The 26,638-nt window shown below is 39.1% G+C and overlaps 1 protein-coding gene across 5 annotated transcripts in view; it reads right to left on the bottom strand.

Annotated features, from left to right (window-relative positions):
- LOC128743619 (uncharacterized) overlaps window positions 1–26,638 on the bottom strand; it is a 187,993-nt gene that overhangs the window by 34,054 nt on the left and 127,301 nt on the right. For all 5 annotated transcript variants that reach the window (XR_008412312.1, XM_053840225.1, XM_053840222.1 and 2 more), the window contains exons 6-7: window positions 22,025–23,534; window positions 16,580–16,812 (exon numbers count right to left, since the gene is read on the bottom strand). Coding sequence is in view for 4 of the 5 variants with exons in the window: in XM_053840225.1 (XP_053696200.1) it covers window positions 16,580–16,812; window positions 22,025–23,534 (1,743 nt within the window). In the remaining variant the exon portion in view is untranslated. The remainder of the gene's footprint in view (window positions 1–16,579; window positions 16,813–22,024; window positions 23,535–26,638) is intronic.

Below are 26,638 nucleotides of genomic sequence, written 5' to 3'. Positions count from 1 at the left end.
CCCCCCACGAATCCTGGACTGGCCTTTCGCGATGCTTATCAGCGATCTGTGCAGCTACAAACCAAGCGTGGGAGCGCTGGATAAAAGAATACGTCCCGAGTATAAACCGTCGTAATAAGTGGTTCGATGAATCGACGCCGCTTAAAAAAAGGGATTTAGTTTACGTGGTCGATGGCAATAAGCGCAAAACGTGGATTAGAGGAATCATCGAAGAACCGATTGTGTCGAGTGACGGCAGGATTCGCCAAGCGTTCGTTAGGACCAATCACGGAGTGGTCAAACGGGCAACCGCCAATCTGGCTATACTAGAGATCACTGAAGGTAACGCTGCTCCGGAAGACGGTTCCTGATCAGGATTACGAGCCGGGGATGTGTTCGGAATAACAGTGTAATACTGCAACGACGAACACTGCCACAGCCCTGAGTGACATTGACCTTTCAACTGTCATGAGCGATGTCAACGATCCTGAGTGCGAGCAGATACGTAGGCGACCATTATTAAAATCTATTGAAAGCGACTGGTGTAAAACACGTGCAGTGCGCAATGTGAAACCGGGTTAAACCGTAAATTTATTAATTCAATAACTACATCTAAAAGTAGTAACTAAAACTATATATATATATATATATATATATATATATATATATATATATATATATATATATTATATATATGTGAAACCGGGTTAAACCGTAAATTTATTAATTCAATAACTACATCTAAAAGTAGTAACTAAAACTATATATATATATATATATATATATATATATATATATATATATATATATATATATATTATATATATATATATATATATTATATATATTATATATATATATATATATTATATATATATATATATTATATATATATATTATATATATTATATATATATATATATATATTATATATATATATTATATATATATATATTTATATATATATATATATATATATATATATATATATATATATATATATATATAGTTTTAGTTACTACTTTTAGATGTAGTTATTGAATTAATAAATTTACGGTTTAACCCGGTTTCACATTGCGCACTGCACGTGTTTTACACCTGTCGCTTTCAATAGATTTTAATAATGGTCGCCTACGTATCTGCTCGCACTCAGGATCGTTGACATCGCTCATGACAGTTGAAAGGTCAATGTCACTCAGGGCTGTGGCAGTGTTCGTCGTTGCAGTATTACACTGTTATTCCGAACACATCCCCGGCTCGTAATCCTGATCAGGAACCGTCTTCCGGAGCAGCGTTACCTTCAGTGATCTCTAGTATAGCCAGATTGGCGGTTGCCCGTTTGACCACTCCGTGATTGGTCCTAACGAACGCTTGGCGAATCCTGCCGTCACTCGACACAATCGGTTCTTCGATGATTCCTCTAATCCACGTTTTGCGCTTATTGCCATCGACCACGTAAACTAAATCCCTTTTTTTAAGCGGCGTCGATTCATCGAACCACTTATTACGACGGTTTATACTCGGGACGTATTCTTTTATCCAGCGCTCCCACGCTTGGTTTGTGAGCTGCACAGATCGCTGATAAGCATCGCGAAAGGCCAGTCCAGGATTCGTGGGGGGCTGTACTTCCTGAGGTTCGTTTGCTGCTATTCCCCGCAGGAAATGATTAGGAGAAAGCGCTTCTTCAAAGAGCGCACTGCGGAGCGTACACCAGTGGACGACTGTTGATCATGTCACCGATTTTAGCTAACGAGGTTAGGAGGATTTCATCCGTTAATTTTCTGCCATCATCCAACGCTGACAGTGTACTTTTCACGGTCCTAACCATTCGTTACCACACGCCCCCCATATGGGGGGTGGCGGGCGGATTGAAATGCCATTTCGTACGAGCATTGGTGAATTCATCGGCACATTCGAAATCGATCTCTCGTACCTGCTGAACAAACTCCTTACTCGCCGCCTTTATATTGGTGCCATTGTCAGAAAAATACTCAGTAGCCGGGCCCCATCGCGAAATAAACCGTTGTATCGCCATGACACAGGATTGTGCGGTGAGGTTGTACGCCACTTCAAGATGGATTGCTCGTACCACGAGACATGTGAATAGCACAATCCATCTCTTTTCTGAATGACGTCCTACTGATACTTCTACAGGGCCAAGGTAGTCAATACCGACGAATGTGAATGGTCGCCGGTACGGAGTTAGACGTTGTACGGGAAGCGAGGCCATCCGTGGGACTTTTGGTTGACTCTTGTGCACTTTGCACCAGTTACAACTCTGTTCGATCTTCGCCACAACTGAATTTAAGTTGAAAATATAAAATCGTTGCTTGATCTCGTTCTTGACAGTATTTCTAAATGCATGACCAAACGATTCGTGGTAGTGTCGCACTAATAGTTCTGTCACGGTATCATTTCTGGGAAGGATGATCGGGAATCGCATATCGAATGGCAGGTGTTCAGCCTTGTCACATCTACCTTCAATTCGCAGCACTTGTTCGTCGTCTAAAAGGGGTGTCAGCTTATACAGCGGACTATTCTTCTCCAGGGATATCATTTGCGATGGTTCGATCTGCTGGTTTTTCTTTAGTATTTTGATCTCGTCACTGTAGGCATGGTTTTGCGTAGATCTGAATAGAACGATTTCAGCCTGTCGGTACTCACTCTGCTTTAGCGGTACTTTGACCGACGGTATATTCGTAATAATTTGCCTCTGTTGATTCGGCGTCGGTTTTAGTGCCTCAATAGAATCGCTACGTAACTTCCGACGGCAATTGGAAACGAAGCGAATTACGCATGCCATTACTCTCACGAGAATCTTCCACTTGGAAAATCTGGTCTCATCGATGAGTCTTTCGGCAAGTATAACATCGTGGAATAGATATACTGCACGTAGCTCAGTTTTGGTGTTTGCAGGAGGAAGGGGTTAATGTGGCCACCTATCTTCGGTGTCATATAAGAAGCTAGGCCCACTAAACCATTCGGGAGACAATCCAGAATCACTCCTCCATTTCGTGAGACAATCCGCAATATTCATTTTCATTTTTTTCATTGCTAACAGGCTGCACCAAATGATGGTGCACGTACGTTTTCGCTGACGACCGGTGCTGACGACCGTATATGGACCACCCTAAGAGTGATCGCACCGCAATAGGTTCGCCGAATTTTTCCACCTTTGATTCGAGGGGTGCGAAAAGATGCAGATTATCTAGTCCGATCAAGATTCGCGGAGTCTCCTCTCCATAATCGGGTAAGGATAGTCCTTTGAAGTGGTTATACCGATTTAAAACTTTGTTTAAGCAGACCTCTTGTTTCGGTAAAACTAGTTCGTTCACAGTACGCGCTTCTTTTAAGCTGTACCGTGTTCTGGATCCTCTGGCGGAGATTTGGAGATTGATTTTCCGTGATGTCTATTCGTGTCGCTTCATATTTGCAGTCCAGGTAATTACTAACGGTTCTGGAATTCCCCTGGCATTCAGTTGCTCAGCAACGTTATCCTCAACCAACGTCACGGATGCGCCTTCATCAAGGAATGCTGAAGTGTCCACTGCTGTCCCTCCAACATAGAGAGTGACGGGCACTATTCTAAATATCACCGACCGACGCGACTGGAAATGAGTATTGTTTTCCACGACAGACAGTTGGATACTCTTTTCCCCTCTGTGCAATAAGGAATGGTGCTTTTTAGAGCAATTGGGAACGTTACAGCGACTTCTAAATGTGCATTGTACTTTGCCATGATCATTGAGGCACAACTGACAAAGTTTGAACTTTTCGACTATTTCTAAACGTCCGCGAATATTCAATTTAGCGAAATCGTCACAGAATCGCACCTTATGGTCATTACGATTGCAAACAACACAAGGTTTTTTCGATTTTGCATATATTTCTGTTTGCGACCCACCGGACCTGTTCGGCTGCGAGTCGTGAGTGTGTATGAATTCCCTTTTCTTATGCTTATTTCGTCCCGATTGAATCAAATCTCCTGAGTCGACTGTGAAATCAGCGACTTCTGACACTTCCGACACTATTTCGCTAATAAAGATAGAAAAGCTCTTAAGAGGTGTTTCGGTCTTGCCGCGCTTAAATCGCACCCAATCCAATTTATACTCGGGTGGCAATTTACCAACGAGCTCTTGGACAAGCATAGGATTGCTAAGGTGGTCGTGCATGCCAGCTGCTTCGAGGTGGTCACTCAGCTGTTTGACTGCGATTCCAAAATAGAGGAATGTTTCTAGATTGTCCATTCGTGGAGCCTGAGCTTTCTGGACCTTTGCGACCAAGCTTTTCAACAGCTTTTCTGGATTTCCAAAGAGTTTCCGTAAATCTTCAATGACGTCCGGAATCGATTCCGGCATCAGAAGCCGACTCTGCTCTGCTTCTTTGGCAAGCCCCTGCAAGCTGTCTTGCAGCCTCTTTAGATTGTCCGTATTCGTGAAACCGCATGCTGCCGTTGTATATTCGTAGCAGCTTATGAATAGCGGCCAAACTTCCGCTTCACCTCGAAAAACCGGAAGTTGTTTGGATACAGCTTGCCTCGCTGCCAGCTGTTCTTGTGTTGGTCCACTGTTCGCATCATGCTTCGAAACTGGCTGGTCTCGTCTCCGTCGATTCAACAGCTTCCTGATCGTATTCTCCTCTTCCACTGTCAGGTCTGACTGCTGCAAAAGCTCATCGAGCTCACGTACTTTATTTTTCGCCACTTTCTGTTCGATAGTGGTACCAGCTCCTGTTTTCGACCCCGGCTCGTTTACCATCGAGGGTTTCGAAAAATCAAAATTGGAATTTGGTTCTCCAACTTTAGATTGTTGTTTTGAAGCAATACATTCAGTGGCCTGTTCCTGCCTTTTTGGAATGGCCCCCAGCAAATCGCATTTAACGGATTCCGTCCAGTTCTCCACGGTTTTGTCGGCAAAATCGCCTTCCCCACTGACTGGATCTTCCTCTTCATATCGTTCCTATATTCATTCCTGTTCGTCCTGTAATTGTTTTTGCATTATTTCTTGCTCCTGCGCCAACTCTTTTTGCAACACCTCCCGTTGCTGCAACCGTTTCTTTTCGAGAAACTGTCTCTCCATCTCTAACCGTTTTTTATGAAGAAATTTTTAATCCTCAAGCACCTTTTCCTTAGCCCGATTTTCACGCTGCATTCGTCTAACGTGGGCACGACGACGCTTGCTTTCCCTGTATCTGAACCTGCATCACTTTTAGCATTGCCTTTCTTACCAGACGTTTTCTTAGGCGGCCCTTTCTTAGCGGCTTTCGGCACGTGCAATATATTCGTGCACTTTGAACACGTCCAAGGGGTATCCCTGACAGCGTCTGTCACATCTGCGCAACGATAGTGGGCCCAGAAGTCGCACGCGTCGCATTGGACCAAGTCGTCTACACTATCATGGTCCTCACACAGCATACAATTATGATTGCTAGCATCATCCGGTGGTAGAGCAAATCCCTCAGCCATTTTGAGGTTATATCCAAGAACAATTTTTCAAGATTGTTCAGATAGAAATAAACTATCCTCAGAGCAGTCTTCGTGATGACAGCTTGAAAAATTGGTTTTTCTTTTACCTGCTCTCATCTGGTCAAAGGGAAGCTCCTTTCAGGAGGATATATATATATATATAGTGTTAGTTACTACTTTTAGATGTAGTTATTGAATTAATAAATTTACGGTTTAACCCGGTTTCACATTGCGCACTGCACGTGTTTTACACCACTCGCTTTCAATAGATTTTAGTAATGGTCGCCTACGTATCTGCTCGCACTCAGGATCGTTGACATCGCTCATGACAGTTGAAAGGTCAATGTCACTCAGGGCTGTGGCAGTGTTCGTCGTTGCAGTATTACACTGTTATTCCGAACACAAATGGTCGAATCAAGAATGGGCGAAATCCAAATGGCCGAATTTCAACAACAGTCACAGAAGGCCTCATTTTCTCGGAATGACTAAATAACTATTTAATTAGAAAAGACGAATTCACAAGCAGTTAACAATTAACTTTTCTCAAACAAAAAATAAAATACGCAACACATCTTTTTGTTGTACTTTTAAGTACGAGTTGTTTGATCTGCCACCATTTGCCACCTTGGGAAATATTTGAGCTCAAAGAAGTTCTATTTTTCATCAAAAAAGCTCAAAATCTCCGAAACTTCAGAAAATCACGTATAATAATGTTCTACAAAACCGTTGATTTTAGCAAGATAAACACCTTTCTAGAACACTATGAACACGTAAAAGTTAACCAGAATAAGTCAGGGTTTAAAAACTGTTTTAAAGGGTTTGTCCACGAATAACGCTTCATAGATAATTTCAATGAAGAGATACAAGCATGGTGTCTTTAACAAAGTTATTTGCATTGGTATTTACTACAACTTTGCCGAAAGTACCAAACCTGTATCTCGAATGTACGAGAAAATAAATTTCGTATCTCACTTTTAAGGGAATTAATCACCCAAAGAATTCTCTCACAAGAAGGGACTTGTTATACCAAGAAATGTTCCTAAAGACACTATATGCGAAAAACTTCACGTTTTGGCGCAATATCACACGATCACGTATTTCGCTGATTGGACCACTGTGCAGTGGCACCAAAAATTTTGAAGCTTCTGCTGTATGAGCTGGAAACGATTGAGTCTGTTCGGTACAACTTTTTAATCAGGATCAGGCAGGGCTTGTATTGACGAGCCGATGAGACTCGGTGGTCGGTGTAATGACTTTTATGTCGTTGGGGTCCTCAGACAGTACCGTGGACCCCCGTTCGTTTGACCGTTTTTAATCTGAACACTTTTTAATTTGAATCCCGCTGGTTTGTACGATGTGCAAATTAAAAATGGTTCAAATGTCATTCTCAATATGGCATCATTTGCCTTCGCAGACAATGCACATAAACACGATTGGTTTGTACTGATCTATAGCGTGTTTAATCCTAGTTTAATCAGGTTCACATTTTGTTTCCCAACGATTACGATAGAAATCCGATCGGAGAATAACATATTCGCTGTTTGCAACTACCAACTAAACGAACCACCAAAACAATAACAAAGAGCAGGGCGGCCAGTTCATACAAGTTTCAACATATTTAGGGTTGCTAGTTGTTCAAATTAAAAACGAACCCCGTTAGTTTGCTTGAGGAATCGTTCAAACGAACGGGGGTCCACTGTAGTGTCCAGCGAAATTGGTGGTGCTATCAGAAAAAATATTTTGCGTAATACCACGTCTGTTATACTACCAAGCTAGGTTGATTTGCTCTTTTTACTTCGTTTTTGCTCTTTTGACTACAGCGCCTCAGGCAAACACAATTCAAAAAAGTGATTTATAGGACAAGTGTAGAGTTACTTATTATCTACAATATTATTAAAGAAAGTATAGTTTAATCTTTTGTATTTAAAGCGTTACAGAGCTGCAATATTGGTAGCAAAAAGAGTGCTCTTTTGGCTACCAGCGGGATATCAGCCCCATAGCGCCATAAATATAAAAGATAACACTATACTTTCTTCACCAATATTGTAGATAATAATCACCCGAGCAACAATGTCAGTTTTATTGTACTTTGCACGGTTTTCATGACCAATTTTGGTCTTAAATGCCATCATAAGACTGTAATAAAACCCAAATTGTTACTTGGGCAACTCTACAATTGGTCTATGCATCACTGTTTCGAATTTTGTTTGACTGGGACGCTGTAGTGAAAAGAGCAAAAATAAAGTAAAAAGACTAAATCAAGCCTGCTATCAAGGCTCCTTCAAAAAAAGGTTGCCGTTTCTACCAAATTTCAATAATCTAACGGAAAATAATCGCCGCCTTCGGCTTGTTCAAAGGCTTAGGGAACCGCCAGAGTGCAAGCGACATGCGACGCGACGCGACATTTATTGCTGTAGTTAAACGCGCAGCCCTTTTTCGCCCGAAGCAGGACTGTGCATTTGGCAACATGAGAGCGAAGTCGTGTCGCGTCGCTGTCGCGTTTACTCTGTACGGGGCCTTAGTGTATGTTGTATTAGTCCGCTGTCGCTCGTTCAGAATTAAATTTAGAGCGTTCTCAGACGGAGCGAAACGCCCGTATATAGAGTCCGTCGCCTAGCAGCTAAGTGTGCGCGAATAGTGTTTTTTTTAGAAATAAAAATTTAGTGATTACTGTCATAGAACAACGTTTTGAAGGGTATCTCACATCAAATTGCACCACGGAAGAAATGCTGTAGAACATTGTCTAATTGACCGTTCCTTTTCAAACTTTCAGACAATAAAATATAGCCCAATAGCACAGACAAACAGACATAACTCTTGGAAGAAAAATCAACAAAAATTATCGTACCTCACATTTAGCCTGAACACTAGCACCGTCTATGATCGACATTCCCAAATATCAAATAGCAACGTGGGTATCCCTCGAAGTAGCAAGTATTTTTTATGGGGAAATGGCCTTCTTTCGTCAAAAAGCGCCACTTTGACCAAAACGGAGACATTCCCAACTAAGCCCATATTTGAAATGACGGTTTATTCGGTACGAAGAATGGAAAACGAGTGCTATGTCTGTTTGTCTGTGCCAATAGTAAGGTTTTGATATATTTATTTCATTCAACTTCAATACCATAACCGTATGCTCGCACCTTACGCTTAACTCCACTCGTAAGGTTCTGTACAACATCTGGCTGCAGCTTCTTCTGTACTGAAACCCACTTTTTCTTCATGTCTTCCTCAGATTTGACCTCATTGGGATGCTTCCATAGTGCCTGCTTCATATTGCGACATTTGCCCCTATTTAGACTACCCAGATTTACACGATTATCACAGTCGAATCTCGCACACGATTTCGCTCAAAGAAAATGAAGTGAAAAAGAAGGGTAAGAAGGAAAAAGAAGTCAAACTCATTAGTAGATCGAACTAAAAGCCACTCTGATGTCAGATTAACAGTGCAAAATGCGGAACGTTGCATTAAATGATTATCTAAATAGTCAAAATTATCTAAATTAGACAGTAGTCTAAATAGTCATAAAAGGGGCAATAATAGCCCAGTATTTTTCGATGGGCCTTAGTTCCAGTGCGTTGGGGAGGGGTTCATGTCGTTGGGTACGAAAGTAACCCCGTTGGCTTCGTACCACTCCAGGATATCCTTTGAATAATGGCACGAAGATAGATCCGTCCAGAAGATTGTAGAGTCCTCGTGTTGCTTCAACAGAGGAAGCAGATGCTTTTGTAGACACTCCTTGAGGTAGATCTGGCTGTTTACAGTCCCGGTAGACACGAACGGCGCACTCCGTTTGCCACATAAGCAAATCGCTTGTCAAATCATGTATTTTTTGCAAACTTTGAAAGTTTCTGCTTCCTTGTCAAACTTGTACTGGGCGGTGAAGAACAGTAGCCCGGAAGCTGCCGGAAGTCCGCCTTGACGTTGGTCTCATCATCCATGATGAGACAATAAGGCTTCGTCAGTATTTGGGTGTACAGTTTCCGGGCCCGTGACTTTCCCATCGTCTTTTGTCATTCGTCACGATTTGGAGTCTTCTGCACGTAGGCAGTATCCCGCATTTTGCACCTTACTGGACACCGTAGTCTAAAAGTGCGACTGTTAGAATTGTTGCAAACGGATTGTGTCCGCGATTGTTAGAAAATGTCCAAATGGCAAATATTTTAACCCTCAATGGTGGATAGTATGCGAAGTTAAGACTAAAGCTGTGTGTCATGATTTCGGATTGCAACTATCGAGGCTTGAGAGCAACATTGACTCGAAGGTAGAGTCGGTGGCCGGCCGTTCGGTCCGATGACCGTATATGGGTGATGAGAATCAAATTCGTCAAATACAGCTTAATCAACGTATAGTCACCAACAAATCATAAATTCGATGATACTAGGGACGAATTGAACCGCCCAGTTAGCTTCGAGGTACGATGCTGATCTAACAAGCCAGTTGTGTTCGAATCTCGGCTAGCCGGTTTTTGTTAGATAGAATCAGTAGGATCGTTGCACTGACCCCGTAATTTTCCTGTACCCTAACAGCCGGCTGCGAAGTCTGTCGATAAAGAAGGATAATGTCTAGTGACGGTTAATGCTCAAGACTTTGCTTTGCTTTGCTAGGGACTAATTCTATGACAGGTTCGAAAGGATTTATGGCGTGCGCATGACTTGAAAATTCAACACTCTAGCTCCCAGATCGATCCTGTTTAACGGTCAATACTCTTTGGAAGTCACAATATACAGTCTTAGCAACTTTGACCACTATCTCGTCGTAAGATCCACGCAAGGTTATCGAAATCGGCGAAGGCTCGCACTGAGAGGATGTTGCATTTCAACATCTAGCGGTTTACGGCATATGACGTTGCAGTGGAGTACACCAGAAAGCTTGATCAACGAATCTCAGAACAGCAGGACGAAAGGGAATAAGACGTAAGTAGGCTGTGGAGGATCCGCCATGGCGTCAACAACTACGAGGGAAGTGATAGGCACGACGTGGGGAAGACAATCACCCTTATTCTGCGAGTCACGTGACTCAATACGACAATTGTCACTCGCCGTGACTCGCCACGGCGAGTCGAATTGAGTGCTGTCACCTAGCACATCTAACAGCGAAAGTAAATCAGTATAGTTCTGGATCACTGCTGAGCGTTAGCGGTAGTAATCTTTCTACCTTCGACAACTTATGATCCTAAATCAGCGATGCTCACTTGAGTGAATGACTTTTTCCATCCTTGCTCCAGAGTAATCTTGCCTTTCCCCTCAACTCGTGGAACTTAACTTAACTCGTGGAATGTGGATAAAAATCTAATAAATTTAGCTTCAGAGAGCATGGACGGACTAGATAATCCGTTTGCAAGAGGTGTTATCCAGAGATCTCCTCCGATGGATACAAGCGAAAGTACCAGCGTAATCGGAAAGGGAAGCGGCACACCTATCGCTCCAACTGCATCTACGCGGGACGCAGCGATGACCAGCCCGTCGCTAATAAAAACAGCAAACTCGTTCGTGGGAGGAGGTATCCAGGGTGGATGCAAGGGAGGATGCAACTAGAAGCGCTAGTGTGGGTGGCAAGGGCAGCGGGATACCTGCCATGCCGGACACAACGATGAACGACCCAGCGCTGATCAGGGCGATGGGAAAGAATAGGGACGCACTACCTAAAGTGGTAGTTGCGTCACAGCAGCTCGATATAATCATCGAGTTCACGTTAGGTCACGGAAATTTCTCGAAGGACCTGAAGCAGAGCTTGCTCATGCTTCGAAGAACCTTGTCTGCAGCGACCAAAACGCACAACGACCTCGTGGTGCGTGCAGGAGAGGCAAAGAAGGCGACCATGAAGGCGTCGAAATCAGTACAGATGGATGCCTGCCCGTTGACGGGTGTCGCAACCCAGCCCAACAGGCCACAGAAAGCGCTACCTACAGTGGTAAGGCATCCGCCAAACGTCTGAGACAGTTTCCGAGAGATGGCACCACTCTTGGACCAAAAAAAATCAGAGGGGTTGTGTACAAGACACTACCGCATATACAGGTGGCGCAGGACTACGTAAGTCTCTTTGCAGTGATAGTATCATATATCCACGCTTGTAATCATTCGATTCTTCATGTATACATGCAATATGCTACATGCGTTGTATGTAACATTTATCAAAGTAGTAACATTGCACACGTTCAATTCTCAAAAGATTTCAGAGTTATTTCTATGTGCATTTGAAAACAATTTAACAAAATCAAGAACACAAACTATTGCTTTCCTGCTACCTTACAGAAATTAAAGATTGTTTTTATTACCCATGGTTCCCCACGTTGAAGGGATTTTACCAATTCAATCCTATTTCATCAACAGCACATCTTTTCACTACACTTCTAATGAAACGGCAAGCATGTGTATTCATACAGAGTCATATTATAACCGTACACTACGGATGTAGCACATTTTTCCAACGCAGATATCACATTCGCCTAGGTTTAATCGTCTCGCAGTAAAGAATTGGGACAACGAACTTCTGTCATTTTTCTGGCACACTTCCCTAACACAGACATCAAATTGGACTAGGTTTAATAGCGTTCGTAAGAAATTTGTTGGTACGAGGGGGCTTTGTCATTCTTTCTGGCGTACTTCCCAAGCAAGGACATCAAAATGGTCTAGGTTTAATCGCGGTGTTAAGAAATCTTGTTGAAATGAGGAAACTTTGTCACTTGTTTTGGCTAACTTCCCAAGCACAGATATCAGATTGGTATAGGTTTAACCAATCACGAAGCGAGAATTCTGGTAAAACATAGGTTCATTATTTTCAATTTTTCAATAGTTCAACATCAAGAATCCATACTTTTCTTCATTTGGGTCAATTCTTAGAAGATGTTCCAATCGATTGGTGTAAGAATATTGAAAATCGTTCGGGACACCACTAAGCTATTAGCGTTCAAAACCTGACCACTTTTCGAGAAAGATTTTTTGGAATTACCCCCTATACCAGCTACCTTCCTGAAAGACGTAGTCCTACGTCAAAACGCTTGATCGGTAAAAGGCTTCAGGCTATTGGAAGGTATTATTGCCTAGTATATCACTATTGAATTGTTTCGTGGTCCGAAGTTTCGTTTAAAAGTAATAAGCAAAAATGTGAAAACTACGTGACACGATTTTCTCCGGAACCACACAACCGATTTCAATGATCTTAGTACCAAATGATAGCTCTTGCTATCATAAAAATTTTCAGGAGGTTCTATTGAAAACAAACAAGTAGGGGAGTGTCGTCGTGGTTGGGCCACGTTTTGGAATTCGCCCATAACTTTCGTTTCAAAAGGAATTTTGGGGATCTGAATACATCGTTACAAAGGTCTAAGAATAAGGTATATTTCTGGAAAGTTTTGAACTGATTGCTTGAAAAATAAAAAAGTTATAGGTATTTACGTGAAGACAAAAAATGTTGTCATAGTCGGGCCATGTTGTACAGATTGGGCCACCGCAGAAAATCTAAGACATACGTATTGAAATTCTATATAGAGACATGAAAAGAATGAATTCCGTGAACAATGACTCATATAGGTAAAAATACCCTATTTTTAATTGCATTTTTGCGAAATTTTGGCGATCTTGTAAAATCAATATAGCTACAATCGCCTTTTCCGAAGTGTACAACTACAATGACAAAAAACAACAAAAATCTAGGTTTTTATCGTGTTAATTTTGCTTTATTTCATCACATTTTACGTAACTGACATTCTCTAGCGATTATTGCGCTTCTGCGCTTAAAATTATGGTGGCCCAACCATGACTACTCAAGTGGCCCGACCTTCACAAATAGCGCTTTTCTAGTATTTCACCTCACCCTTACCAAACACCTTACTGGAGGGTATTTTTCTATAGTCTTCGTGTGAAGCACAACACACTTAATACATTTTCAACATTTATCTCGAAAATTGCATTTCATGAATCGTTTCTCGAAGAAAAGTTTACTGCGCCTGCAAAACTTTTTTTTGTCAGATTTAGTCACTGAATTCAGTACGCGTGTTTTGAATAAACTATTGAAACTCACAATATTGTGAAAAGTTAGCTGTCATAGTAAGAAGTATTACAATGCTTGTACATAGATATTATGAGTTACTAAAACTGTGAAAATCGAAATGGCCCGACCATAACAGTGGCCCGACGATAACGACAATACCCTAGTCATGCTTAAAAACGTGTTTTGACAACGTAATAATTATCGCCTGTTTCTCAGAGATGGCCACACCGATTTATGCGCTATTAGTCTCATATGAAAGGTAATATAACCGGATAGATCACTATTGAATTGTTTTTTGATTGGACTTTTAGTTTGAAAGTTATGAGCAATTGAAGTTACACGTTAAAATTTACAATACTTTATAGCGATTTTAACCAAGATAATTTTTCTAGTTTTGCAATTGTTCAAATTTTTGTTTTTTAAACGCGTCCAAAAAGATAGCGTCTTCACGAAAAAATGTAGAACACACTGAAATAAGCAACTTTGCAGCATATGGTAACTATCTATCTCTTACTGGTTGCAAAATTTAATGATAAGTTTAAAGAAACCACTTTAAAATCAAGCAAAGCAAAGCCATGGGTGTAAACATCCTTCAGAGTACAGAAAATTAACTCTGTAGCGGCACCGATCAGTCGAGATTCGAACATACGACGACTGGCTTGTTAGGCTACCATTGTACCCCGAAGCTAACAGCCACTCTAAAATCAGTTCTGCTCAAAAATTCTGCACACGATTTTTTCATTGCTTTGCTGTGTTCTGTAAAGTTCCTTAGTAGGTTAAAATACACTCTGAAGATTGTTTATCACTAGGATGCATATGGATGATAACTAGCACAGCGTTAACAAACAGTTAGACTGAATACTGCCCAAGTAACAATTCAAAGCCGCTTGGTTTTACTTGAATTTTATAAAGGTTTTATCGCGGTATGAATCATAACCACTGGATTTATTGTGGTATTGCGCTTTACCAAGAGGATACGAGTCCAAACACACTTATAGCTAGCTAGAAAACCATAATAAAACTGTAAATAAAGCGAATTTATTGTGGTTGCTTATATTACCACGTTAAAGCTTGTTGGCTGCATCACGTCTCCTATAAACTTACTATAAGTGTGGCGTAGCAACACAAAATGGCGCATCAATCAAAATTGATCTTATCGCGGTTACTTGTCAAACCGCAATAAATCTGTTAGTTTTATAGAGCAATTAAAATGGTAACACTCTAACCAAACGGTTTTTTTGCTGCTATTATGAAGAATACCAAAGTTCAACACCAAAATCATTTTTTTATGCGAAGCCATATTGCCATATTTTAGTATTTTGTTTAGCTCGAAAACAACAATTCATCAAAGCAAAGTGTTTTGCAGAAAGAAGGTCATTATCAATCAGGTTTCCTGTCATAGGAAGCAACTAAAATTATTTTGCTAGAAATTGAGATTGACTAACTGAATATTTTCAATTTGTTAAAACAACTAGTTTTCGAAAATTACTAAATTTCAGTGGCGCGCTGATTTTATCGACCTATCATATCAAAATGCACGATGAAGTTAAATGCGCACATAGTGCAAAGCAACGAAATTGCTTAAAATTTAATAAATATTCTATGGGATATTTTATTCTGGCCGCTATAAACCAAATCGTTCAGAATGATCTGTCAGTAAAACTAAAGCTTTTCTGCTCACGGATATATTTTCAAGTTGACAAAGCTAGCGAACTTATATGGCGTTTGCTAGAAAAGCGAAAATCGAAAAACAAAAAGCGAAAAGCTTTTTTAAATTATGGCGATGGCTGTCAAGCAGCGAAAGCTTAATCGGTTTTATTGCTGCTTTCAGCAGAGCGTGATACGACTACTTGAGTTTATAACGTGATTCTTATAGCGGTTATGAAAACATTCTGAGGAGTGGGCCACTTGGTCAGAAAGCAATTTTATAGCGGTCATCAGAAAGTTCTGGTGGAGCTCATAGTTTTATTAGCGGTTTTAAGAAATTGGTCATGAAAACCGCTATACGAACGTAATAAAACTTGAAATTGTTACTTGGGTGGGCAAGTTTCGATCTGCGGCTAAAAATATTGGGCTTACCGTGGCACCGGGACTCCAACCCGGAATTTCTCGATTAGTACTCGAGTGCTTTGCATTTAAACTATACCACACCCATATATTAATTAGTCTCAGATCTAGTTTTTGTCCAACCAGTCCAAGCATTCCATCTTTCGCACACATACGCTCCCCCGGTGACGGTTATTATTTGTAATATGACTGCCCTATGCTTCTACACGAGAAGATAGGCTGTTATCGACTACATTGTGTAGATGTCTGGTGCCTACCGTCGTCGAGGCAAAACGGTGTTAAACCACACCGGGGCGTGTTTTTTGTTTTTACTGGTACTGACTTTATCGCGGTCAAACGTAAACTCTTTTTTGATTAAAGCAGAGGAGCGTTTGTTGCGAAAAATGTTAGACTGAATACTGGGCAAATTTCGATCTGCGGCTAAAAATATTGGGTTTAGCGTGGCACCGGGACTCCAACCCGGAATTACTATATTACAAATAATAACCGTCACTGGGGGAGCGTATGTGTGCGAAAGATGGAATGCTTGGACTGGTAGGACAAAAACTAGATCTGAGACTAATTAATATATGGGTGTGGTATAGTTTAAATGCGTAAAGCACTCGAGTACTAATCGAGAAATTCCGGGTCGTCCGTTTTTGTCATTTCATAGGTATTTTCAACAGTGCAAAGTTGTGATAAATGTCGGAAAAAAAGTTGAAAAAATGGCGAAAAAAACTTTGTCTCCAAAAAGCATGAAAAAGTCTACATTTAGCGACGAAACATTACCTGACATGTAAACTGATATTTACATGTAAAGTCTATCACAAAATTCGATAAGAAATCTGTAAACAACTTTGTAATTTGTTTGAAACTAAGCCTATGAAATGTTAAACCTGCGATATTTTGGCCTTCGAACCATTCCAAATGACGAATTTGCGTTTCCCGACACATTCGAGTCATAATATAATAGATTACAGAGTTTCACTTCATTTGGTCCAAATTTAGGTATACCCGGGTCATAATAGGTTAATTGCGTTTGACATATTTTTGACTGTTTCTCCCTTTAGACCTCCTATTTAGATACATTCACTTACCTCAATGAAAGCTCTATAAGTTTCCGGTTGTAATAGAAGTCATTATGTAGGGAGTTCAATATTAAAAGATCATTAGGACTCCACGGACCGCATCTGTTGTTAACATCCCATTTTGCATCAAGACATATAAAACTATAGTTTCCATCTCCTTTGTTGCAGCCCTCTACATTGATGCTCATTGCTTGATGCAAGCTATTCTCTATACGGCATAATTTTGACACGCAGGTTTCAAACTAAAAAGAAAAATTAAGCGAAGAATAACGAGTGTAGTCGTCGAGTGTTAAAACTGTAAACACATGATGCTGAATATACAATGAATTTGAAAGGGTAAGACACATATGAAAGGGACTAACATTAGATTGCTAACCTTACTTACTACTTTAGCAGCCGAGAGCCGGGGTAGCTCTTGTCCAGAGGTGGACATCGCTAACCGGAATTTTAGCTTCGCTAACAGCTACATCGCTAATTCAAAACGGTAGCTTCGATAACCGCTAACAGCTAAATTAACCAAAAATACCAAAACTGAATTTTGGTATTTAAATAAATTGATTAAAAGGTAACTAAGAAAATGCAGTGGGCGTGTAGCACGACTTACCGCGTTATTCGGGAGACTGCTGTTCATGTATATTTTAGGAATTCGATTTGTTTGGTCATCACTCAGAAATAAAAAATAACACTATCGTGAAATTTTATTCTCTAACAAGCACACATTGGCCAGTTTATGAAATAAAGATTTTGGAAATTTTCCATAATGTAGAGCATAGTTTTTCTAAGTGTGCTATGGAATTTTTCGCTTTCAAGGAAAACTTTGTAAAAAACTGTTTTCCAGATAATAATTTTGCTGCATTATTGAGAAAACTTTGTCACATTTTCATATTTTTTCAATGAAGCTTGATTCTCTATGTGAAAGTTTGCTCAAATACAATAAAATAAAATATAATAGCTATGTTTCTTGATGGATAAATTTTGAAATTTTAAAACTGGATCTTCTAGTATTAGTGATTGCAAGAAAAATTCAACCATCAAAGTGCACAATCGCTCATAAAAGTGCTATTTCTTGATGGATAAATTTTGAAATTTTAAAACTAGATGTTCTAATATTGGTGATTGCAAGAAAAATTCAACTATCAAAGTGCACAATCGCTCATAAAAGTGCTATTTTAAATTAAATTATGTTGCTGCCTTTGACGCACTTGTTGCCTGGAATATTACGAAAACGTGCGACGAAGATACCGAAATGATTCAATCAAAAATATTACTATTATGAGCGATTGCGCACTTTTAGTAGTAAATTTTTTCTAGTAATTAGCAATATCTAGGGCCAAACTTTTGTTTTAGGTAGAAACAAATGTATACTGATATAACAGTAATGTATGCATATCAGTTCTTTCTGTTTGCAAAGTCAAACTGAGTAGTTTGTCTCCATAGAAGTAAAAGAAATCCATAGAACGAAATGAGGTGATTCAATCGGTGGCTATCTGATTTAACCTACATTTTAAGATTGAATACCTTACAATAAATTTTCATGCAAAGAAATCTATTTGAAAATTCAAAGCGGAAACTTAAGGGAGCATAGTACTTTTTCAATTTAAAAAAATCGAAGTCTTTTTATAGATTACTAGCTGACCCGACAAACTTCGTATTGCCACAAATTAACCTGTGTTGTACATAAATCATGAATCTCGGATGATCTTTGTCACAATCTCGAGTTTTGCAAGCCCCCCAGTGGGCGGCGCTTCCGACGGCGGGTCACCGGCAACACTCGCGACCGTCTCGTCCTGAATGATCTAGTGTTACTATAGATAGTTTTTGTGGTTTTGTAATGACTAATGTTTTATGGAAGAGTCTCGAATTTCTCGAGTTCGATTAGTTTTTGAGTTTCGCAAAAATTTCTGTTTTATTTGTGTGAGAGTCCATATCCCCCTACCACAGGGGTGAGAGGTCTCTAACTATCGTAAAATAAATTCAAGACTCCAAAATCTCCCACATGCCAAATGTGGTTCCATTTGCTTGATTAGTTCTCAAGTTATAAGGAAATTTGAATTTCATTTGTATGGGAGCTCCCCTCTTAAAAGGGGAAGGGGTCGTAATTCACCAAAGAAAAAATTTCTGCCATCTAAAACTCCCACATGCCAAATTTTTTCCATTTGATTGATTAGTTCTCGAGATAAGAGGAAATTTGGATTTCATTTGTATGGAAGCCCACCCTCTTAAAGGGGAGATGGGCCATAACTCGCTTTCTAAAGAAGAGAGGGGTCTCAATTCACCATAGAAAAAAATCTGGCGTCCAAAACCACTTACATGTCAAATTTGGTTCCATTTGCTTGATTAGTTCTCAAATTATGAGGAAATTTGAATTTCATTTGTATAGGAGCCCCCCCTCCTAAAGTGGGTAGGGGTCCCAATTCATCATAGAAAAAAATTTTGTCTCCAAAAACACCTGCGTGCCAAATTTGGTTCCATTTGCTTGATTAGTTCTTGAAGTTATGAAGGAATTTGTATTTCGTTTGTATAGGAGCCCCCCCTCTTAAATTGGGGAGGGGTCCTTATTCACCATAGAAAATATTCTTGCCCTCGAAAACTTTCACATGCCAAATTTTGTTCCATTTACTTGATTAGTTCTTCAGTTATGAGGAAATTTGTATTTCATGTGTATAGGATCCCCCCCTCCTAAAACGGGGAGGGGTCCCAATTCATCATAGAAAAAATTTTTGTCTCCAAAAACACCCACATGCCAAATTTGGTTCCATTTGCTTAATTACTTACCGAGTTATGAGGAAAATTGTGTTTCTTTGGTACAGGAGCTCCCCCCCCTCTTAAAGTGGGGAGGGGTCCTAATTTACCATAGAAAATATTCTTGCCCTCGAAAACCTTCACATGCCAAATTTGGTTCCATTTGCTTGATTAGTTCTCGAGTTATGAGGAAATTTGTATGGAAGTCCCCTCCTTTTAAAGAGGAGAGGAGTTATAATTCCCCTTATAAAGAGGGGAGGGGTCTCAATTTACCATAGAATAAATTCTTGTCACCGAAAACACCCACATGCCAAATTTTGTTCTATTTGCTTGATTAGTTGTCGAGTTATGCAGAAATTTGTGTTTCATTTGTATGGGAGCCTCCCCTTTTAGTGGGGGGAGGGGTTTCTAACCATCACTAAAACCCCTTTCCTGGCCCCAAAAAACCTCTACATGCATATTTTCATGCCGATTGGTTCAGTAGTTTTCGATTCTATAAGGAACATACGGACAGACAGACAGACAGACAGACAGACAGAAATCCTTCTTTATAGGTATAGATAGATATCGAAAGATTAACATTTTGAGCATATGTGTTTGAAACCGTTTGGATGAATTCTAAAAAATGACAAAGTTACAGCTATTTGTACCGCGCATGTCTGGAGCGATTACAAGGCAAATAAAAATTCCAACGCCGTTTTTTTCGAAACCAGGTTTTCAAAGTCGGTACCATGAATATCTCAAGAACGTCTCAAGCGATTCACTTGCTTCTTTTTTGTTTAAAAGCTAATTCAATTATCTAGTGTTTGACCCATCCTTTTTTCGATATTGCAATTTATGTATTTTTTAATAAACGTTTAAAGTCGACTGAAGTTTTTGGAGCGTCTTAGTAGAATACGAAACCTAAGATTAAAAAAGAAGAAAACTTATCCAATTTAACAAAAACAGACACTGAGGAAGCCTGCAAGTCGTAGGCGAAATACGTATCTGTCGTGAATAAAATATACATAGTAGAATTAAATTGGATAAGTTTTCTTCTTTTTTAATTTTAGGTTTAAAGTCGATTTTTCGACTAAAAAACTGACTATTATGTTTGAATGTCCGCCATTTTGTTATGCGTTCGAATTTTAAAAAAGGATGCGTCGAAGACTAGATAATTTAATATAAGGTATCCCGGGGCAAGTGGGTATAAGTAAGCGGGGTAAGTGGAAACGGAGCTCATAACTCTTTTCAACCTCTTTTTCTTCAACCGAACCTTTCTAGGAATGAAAGATACAATTCAAGCGCATGCATTAAAAGTATAGATGATTTATAATTGGCGCTCCACACCAAAATTGGACTTTAAATTTGAGCGTTACTTTCAATTTGCGTTGTAATTTTGTTGCACCTTTCTATAAATGATATTTTGGCCACAGGATTTCGTGAAAGTATATGCTTTTTTTAACAATAGGTAAACATAATGAGTGTATTAACAAGTTACACTCGAAAACTAGTTGTTCATATTGACAAACGGCAATCCATAAATCGGCCGAAATAAGGTCGGCACTTCAGAGCACCCGGGGCAAGTGGGACCTATTAAGAATAAAGTGTTTCAGCGCAAAACTTCCTGTCTTAATACAATTTTTAGATATACTACCGAACATTTTCAGTTCAATTACATAATATTTATATCAGTAAAGCTTTGAAATAAAGCCAAAAAGGACTAATCCAAGCTGACACAAAAAGAAGTCTATTAGTACAGTTTATGACGGAACAAACAGTTTGGTCACATTTTCGTTACACCTAAAGGATGTTAATTGAAATATTGTTATAGCGCAACTATAACTCTTATGTGCAGCTCTACCGTATAGGGCTTGGTAGAACAAACAGATCATAATCATACTTTCAAGCCCTTAAACAATGGTTTATCATAAATTACGTCTCGTAAGAATTGGATACAGCTACATATTCAACTACATTTTATTATAATAATGCATTACAGCGCAATTGCTCACGATCTGTGTTTTACATTAATTATAAAGTCGCCCGTTGTGATCTGATTTTGTTACGGCATTTTTGGATGAACCATTCGTAGAAATATTGCCTTTGATTGCTTCTTGCAATGCTTCAACGTTGCTGTATATTAACATACAAAATTTTCTGTTATTTTATGCTTTTTAATCAAATTTGAATATAGGTCCCACTTGCCCCGGTAAATGAGGCAAGTGGGACCTATCACCATGACTTTGAAAATTGTCCTCCAGCCTCCAGATTCATTTCATGTAAATTTCTAGGGCTTTTTCGTAATTAAACCTTCGAAGTGATACCACTGAAGAGTTTCTGTGTTGAAAGAATTTCAAAATAATTATAGGTACAGATTGCACAGTCAAATAAACCCTAACTATGCTCTTTTTAGGTCCCACTTGCCCAGGGATACCTTACTTTCATGTCGTTTTCAAATTTTTCATTTTGGATAAGCCCCCGAGCGTCAATCCATGGTACCGCAAATCATTTTTTTTTTTTCTTCGAATGATCATGTTCAAGGAGCCGTAGGGAAGAGGTTCACATATGAAAACAAAATTGTAAATATTAATATAAAATGCAATGTTTAGAATGCAAAAAACCCGAATCGTTTCGCTTTTCGCGCTTATTGAGAAAAAAATATTTGAAATAAGGCAAACAATATGGTGTAAAAAGTACTATGCCTCCTTAAATATTAAAAATAATGCTTACCAACGAATGTATCATATCTTCTTTTTCGCAACTTTTTTCTTGAAGCATTAACACAAGAGTCATATTTTGCTGTACACAAACGAAAAGCTCCACTTTTACTAGCTTGTTTAATTCGTATTCAGATGCATCTTTGTTATCACAATTAGATTGTGTGAAAGGTTTGGACTTTTTCCGTTTTGGGTTATGTTCTAGTGGTGTTAAAGAATTGGTTAAATTATTTCCAGGCGTCGTGTCCCAGCTAGAGAAACCACTAGAATGTTGATCATTCATAGCTAGTAGCGTAAGCTTGGACATTAAAGGTGTTAATTGCAGGCCTGAGATGTTTCGGCGACGAACGGGGGAATCAAAAACGTTGCAATTCACACTATGATCAAATATATCGGTATTTTTCACATCAGTATTCCAAGATTTAAGAGGTAGACTTAATCCCTTTCTAGTGTGTTTAGTATTTCTTTGTGAAATACTCTCAGGAACTATACATGATTCAGAACTTGGTTTTTCTTTATCAGCTGAATCTATATATTTAGTTTCTATAGCACGAGACAAACTATTCGAAATAGCAATAGACTTAGTACATTCCTTTAGCTCGTTGTAGTTAAGCTCTAAAAATTCTTTGAAAAGACTGTAGGAAATCAAATTTCCTTTGGCATTATATATAGGGTATACTGGATCAGTTACAGTTTTATAATAGTATTTATTCCAAGGATTCTTTAGCTTTTGCACGTACTTGTTATTGTCTGAGACTTCGGTATGATCGTTCTTATCGTTTTCTAATGCTGCAAATTCTGTTACGTCCGAAAATGACGCTCTCCTGCGATTCGAATTACTGCGCGGATTGAAAGGTTTTATTCCAATTGCGTCTGCATAACTATTTTCACTCAGTTCAGCATACTCGTTCATTTGAGCACATGTAGACTGTTCCAGTTCATTCGGTTGAATACTATCTTTATTGACTGCGCAGATTGATAGCAGGTTGCCATGGGGCAGCAATTTGTTTTCTGTCATTGGAGTAGAACATACACTAGTCTTTCCTATAAAACTAGGGAAGCTATCAGATTCATCAAAATTTATAGAATTAAATCCTGACTCCATTGTTTCTAATGCAGAAGGATTTTTAAACAATAAGGGCAAGTGTGTAGGTCTGTTTAAAATATTTTTTTTTGTTTGCTTTGTTGCCCCCTTTCCATCGTCAGTGTCCTCCTCTGGTATATTAGTAAATATCAATGACTTAACCCGCTTCATCATAGCATGAGAATCCCTAGAAAATGGTTTTTTACGCATCGAAAATGAAACAATATCTTTAGTGGCGAGATTCGAAAATAAATTAAATGACTGATTTGACAAGCGTACGAGGTCTGCGTAGTCACTCGCTGGAATGTATGCATTGATAAGAGAAACTCCAACCGGAATGTGATAGTTGGCCGATATGTGTTCGGAACATTTGGTTCGATATAAATCAGATACTGTGATTATTTTCGTTAGGCTATCCGATAGTTGACTAGCGACGACTCTGAAAAAAATATACACGAGTTTAAATTTATAGTCCGAACAAACTAAGTCGATAAATTCTAGACTAAGGATGCGTATGTTTTAAAACGATAACCGCATTTATTATACATCCTTAGATTAGATTGAAATATAGTAATACCTTGATAAAAGTAAAGTGACCAGATTTTTGACGTAGGACTACGCTGTCCATGGATGCATAGTTGACGTAAAAACCAATTTCACCAAAATCTACTTTTTCGTTGCAACACATGTTTTACTATATGATACACAAAATACACATAAAAATAAACATGTTTTGTTTGGAAAGATTGCGGCAATAATGGAAAAACCATTTGATGTAAGTGCCACTTCTATGTAATAATGACGTCTCATCCTACAGTTTGCAATCCATACAAAGAAACATCCACAATTGAACAAATTTTCCGTTATACACTGCCTGTGTATCACCTCATGTATCACCAGATGCTGAAATGTTTCTCTATTGGAATCGGTTCTGGATTCCCAGTGTCATCCCGGATCCGCATGGCACGCACATGGCTTGTAACTTCAGCAAAGTAACTGATATGACCACTGTCGATGATTTTTAAAAAAAAATCAGCGTGTTTCCAGCAAATTTCAAATATTTAGATAGCAACATTATCTAAAAAATCTATGCCGCGGTCCCCCAAGGAACACCGGAATAACTCCGAAACCATGTGACATATGGCCATGTTTTGTAGATATTATGAAAATAGCAAAGATTTTCGGGAACATTCCCAAATTTGGTGAAAAAGTATTGAAAGCTAAAAAAGTTACGCTGATTTTAGTCAATTTTCGGATTCTAAAAATGATGTAGACCTTAGAGGGGTTTATATGCACATTGTATGTTGTTTGTCAAACTCGTCATCACTAAACCATTTATTACAAAGTTCGTCGTTTTTCAAAAGAGGTCTGATGTCAACTAAACCGTATGGCATGTGACCTCCGATTAGTTCCTGCATCTCAACACTATAGCATCATTTTAGGCTTATATAAATATTTGTCGTGAATATTAGACTGAGTGGGAAATAATTAAACGTAGTTTCAAAGACGGTGAACGAACATAAATGTATCTTTTAATATTATGTTTTTGATAAATTAACAAACTTAAATTAATGTATACATATTCAATAATAAGATTTTCTGTCAAAAGTTTGTTATATTAACCACTAGCTGACCCGACAAACTTCGTATTGCCACAAATTAACCTGTGTTGTACATAAATCATGAATCTCGGATGATCTTTGTCACAATCTCGAGTTTTGCAAGCCCCCCAGTGGGCGGCGCTTCCGACGGCGGGTCACCGGCAACACTCGCGACCGTCTCGTCCTGAATGATCTAGTGTTACTATAGATAGTTTTTGTGGTCTTGTATTGACTAATGTTTTATGGAAGAGTCTCGAATTTCTCGAGTTCGATTAGTTTTTGAGTTTCGCAAAAATTTATGTTTTATTTGTATGAGAGTCCATATCCCCCTACCACAGGGGTGAGAGGTCTCTAACTATCGTAAAATAAATTCAAGACTCCAAAATCTCCCACATGCCAAATTTGGTTCCATTTGCTTGATTAGTTCTCCAGTTATAAGGAAATTTGAATTTCATTTGTATGGGAGCCCCCTCTTAAAAGGGGAAGGGGTCGTAATTCACTATAGAAAAAATTTCTGCCATCTAAAACTCCCACATGCCAAATTTGGTTCCATTTGATTGATTAGTTCTCGAGATAAGAGGAAATTTGCATTTCATTTATATGGAAGCCCCTCTTAAAGGGGAGATGGGCCATAACTCGCTTTCTAAAGATGAGAGGGGTCTCAATTAACCTTAGAAAAAATCTTGCCTCCAAAACCACTTACATATCAAATTAGGTTCCATTTGCTTGATTAGTTCTCGAGTTATGAGGAAATTTGTTTTTCATTTGTATAGGAGCCCCTAGCATAAGCATAAGCATAAGCATAGGATACCGCCCGTGTGCTGCTACTCCGTTATTGACCAAGACCGATGAAAATTGCAAAATGATGGCTGGAAAAAGCATACTTGGGACAGCACGCTATTTTTCATTGTGCAACCTTATCAGGTCCCTGCATGCTGATCAATACCGACGCCGGCCACGTCCGAATGCGGGTCCTGGTGGGATGGAAAGGAATGTTAGTCCAATACTTGTTGCTACTAAAGACCAGGGAATCCTCTGCATCTTCACAAGTATTTCGGGAAAGGAATTGTAGTTAGTAGATGGGCGGAGCTAGATGGATAATGTAAGTATGTAAGCATCAGTCATATGAGACTAAGCTGGATATTCGAAAATTTTCTTGTAAAGTCAGTAACTACGAAAATTAAGATATAAAAAATACCTTTTTAACAAATTTAATACAATACCAATGGTGCTTATATACAACCATAATTTAATTTATATCGAAAAATACTATACACATGCGAGATTTACGGCTCAAAAACCACGTAACAACTTGAACTTATCCGCGATCAGGGAAATCAAGGATAATGAAACGAGCCAATATAGTCCCTAAGTTGATAAGCATTTCCTCTTACCAACGCTAATATGCAGAGATATAGCGCCCTACACGCTTGATTTTCATTTGTATAGGAGCCCCTCCTCTTAAAGTGGGGAGGGGTCCTAATTCACCATAGAAAATGTTCTTGCCTACAAAAACACCCACTTGCTAAATTTGGTTGCATTTGCTTGATTAGTTCTAGAGTTATGAGGAAATTTGTATTTCGTTTGTATGAGAGCCCCCCCTCTTAAAAAGGTAAGGGGTCCTAATTCATCATAGAAAAAATGGTTGCCTCCGAAAACACCCACATGCCAAAATGGTTCCATTTGCTTGATTAGTTCTCGAATTATGAGGAAATTTGTAGTTCATTTGTGTAGAAGCACCCCCTCTTAAAGTTGGGAGGGGTCCTAATTCACTATAGAAAATGTTCTTGCCCTCGAAAACTTTTACAAGCAAAATTTTGTTCCATTTGCTTGATTAGTTCTCGAGTTATGAGGAAATTTGTATTTAATTTGTATAGGAGCCCCCCCTTCTAAAGATGGGAGGGGATCCAATTCATCACAGAAAAAATTTTTGTCTCCAAAA

The sequence above is a fragment of the Sabethes cyaneus genome, chromosome 3 (genome assembly GCF_943734655.1).
Source record: "Sabethes cyaneus chromosome 3, idSabCyanKW18_F2, whole genome shotgun sequence".
Lineage (NCBI taxonomy): Eukaryota > Metazoa > Arthropoda > Insecta > Diptera > Culicidae > Sabethes > Sabethes cyaneus.
This window is presented reverse-complemented; position numbering and strand designations above follow the sequence as displayed.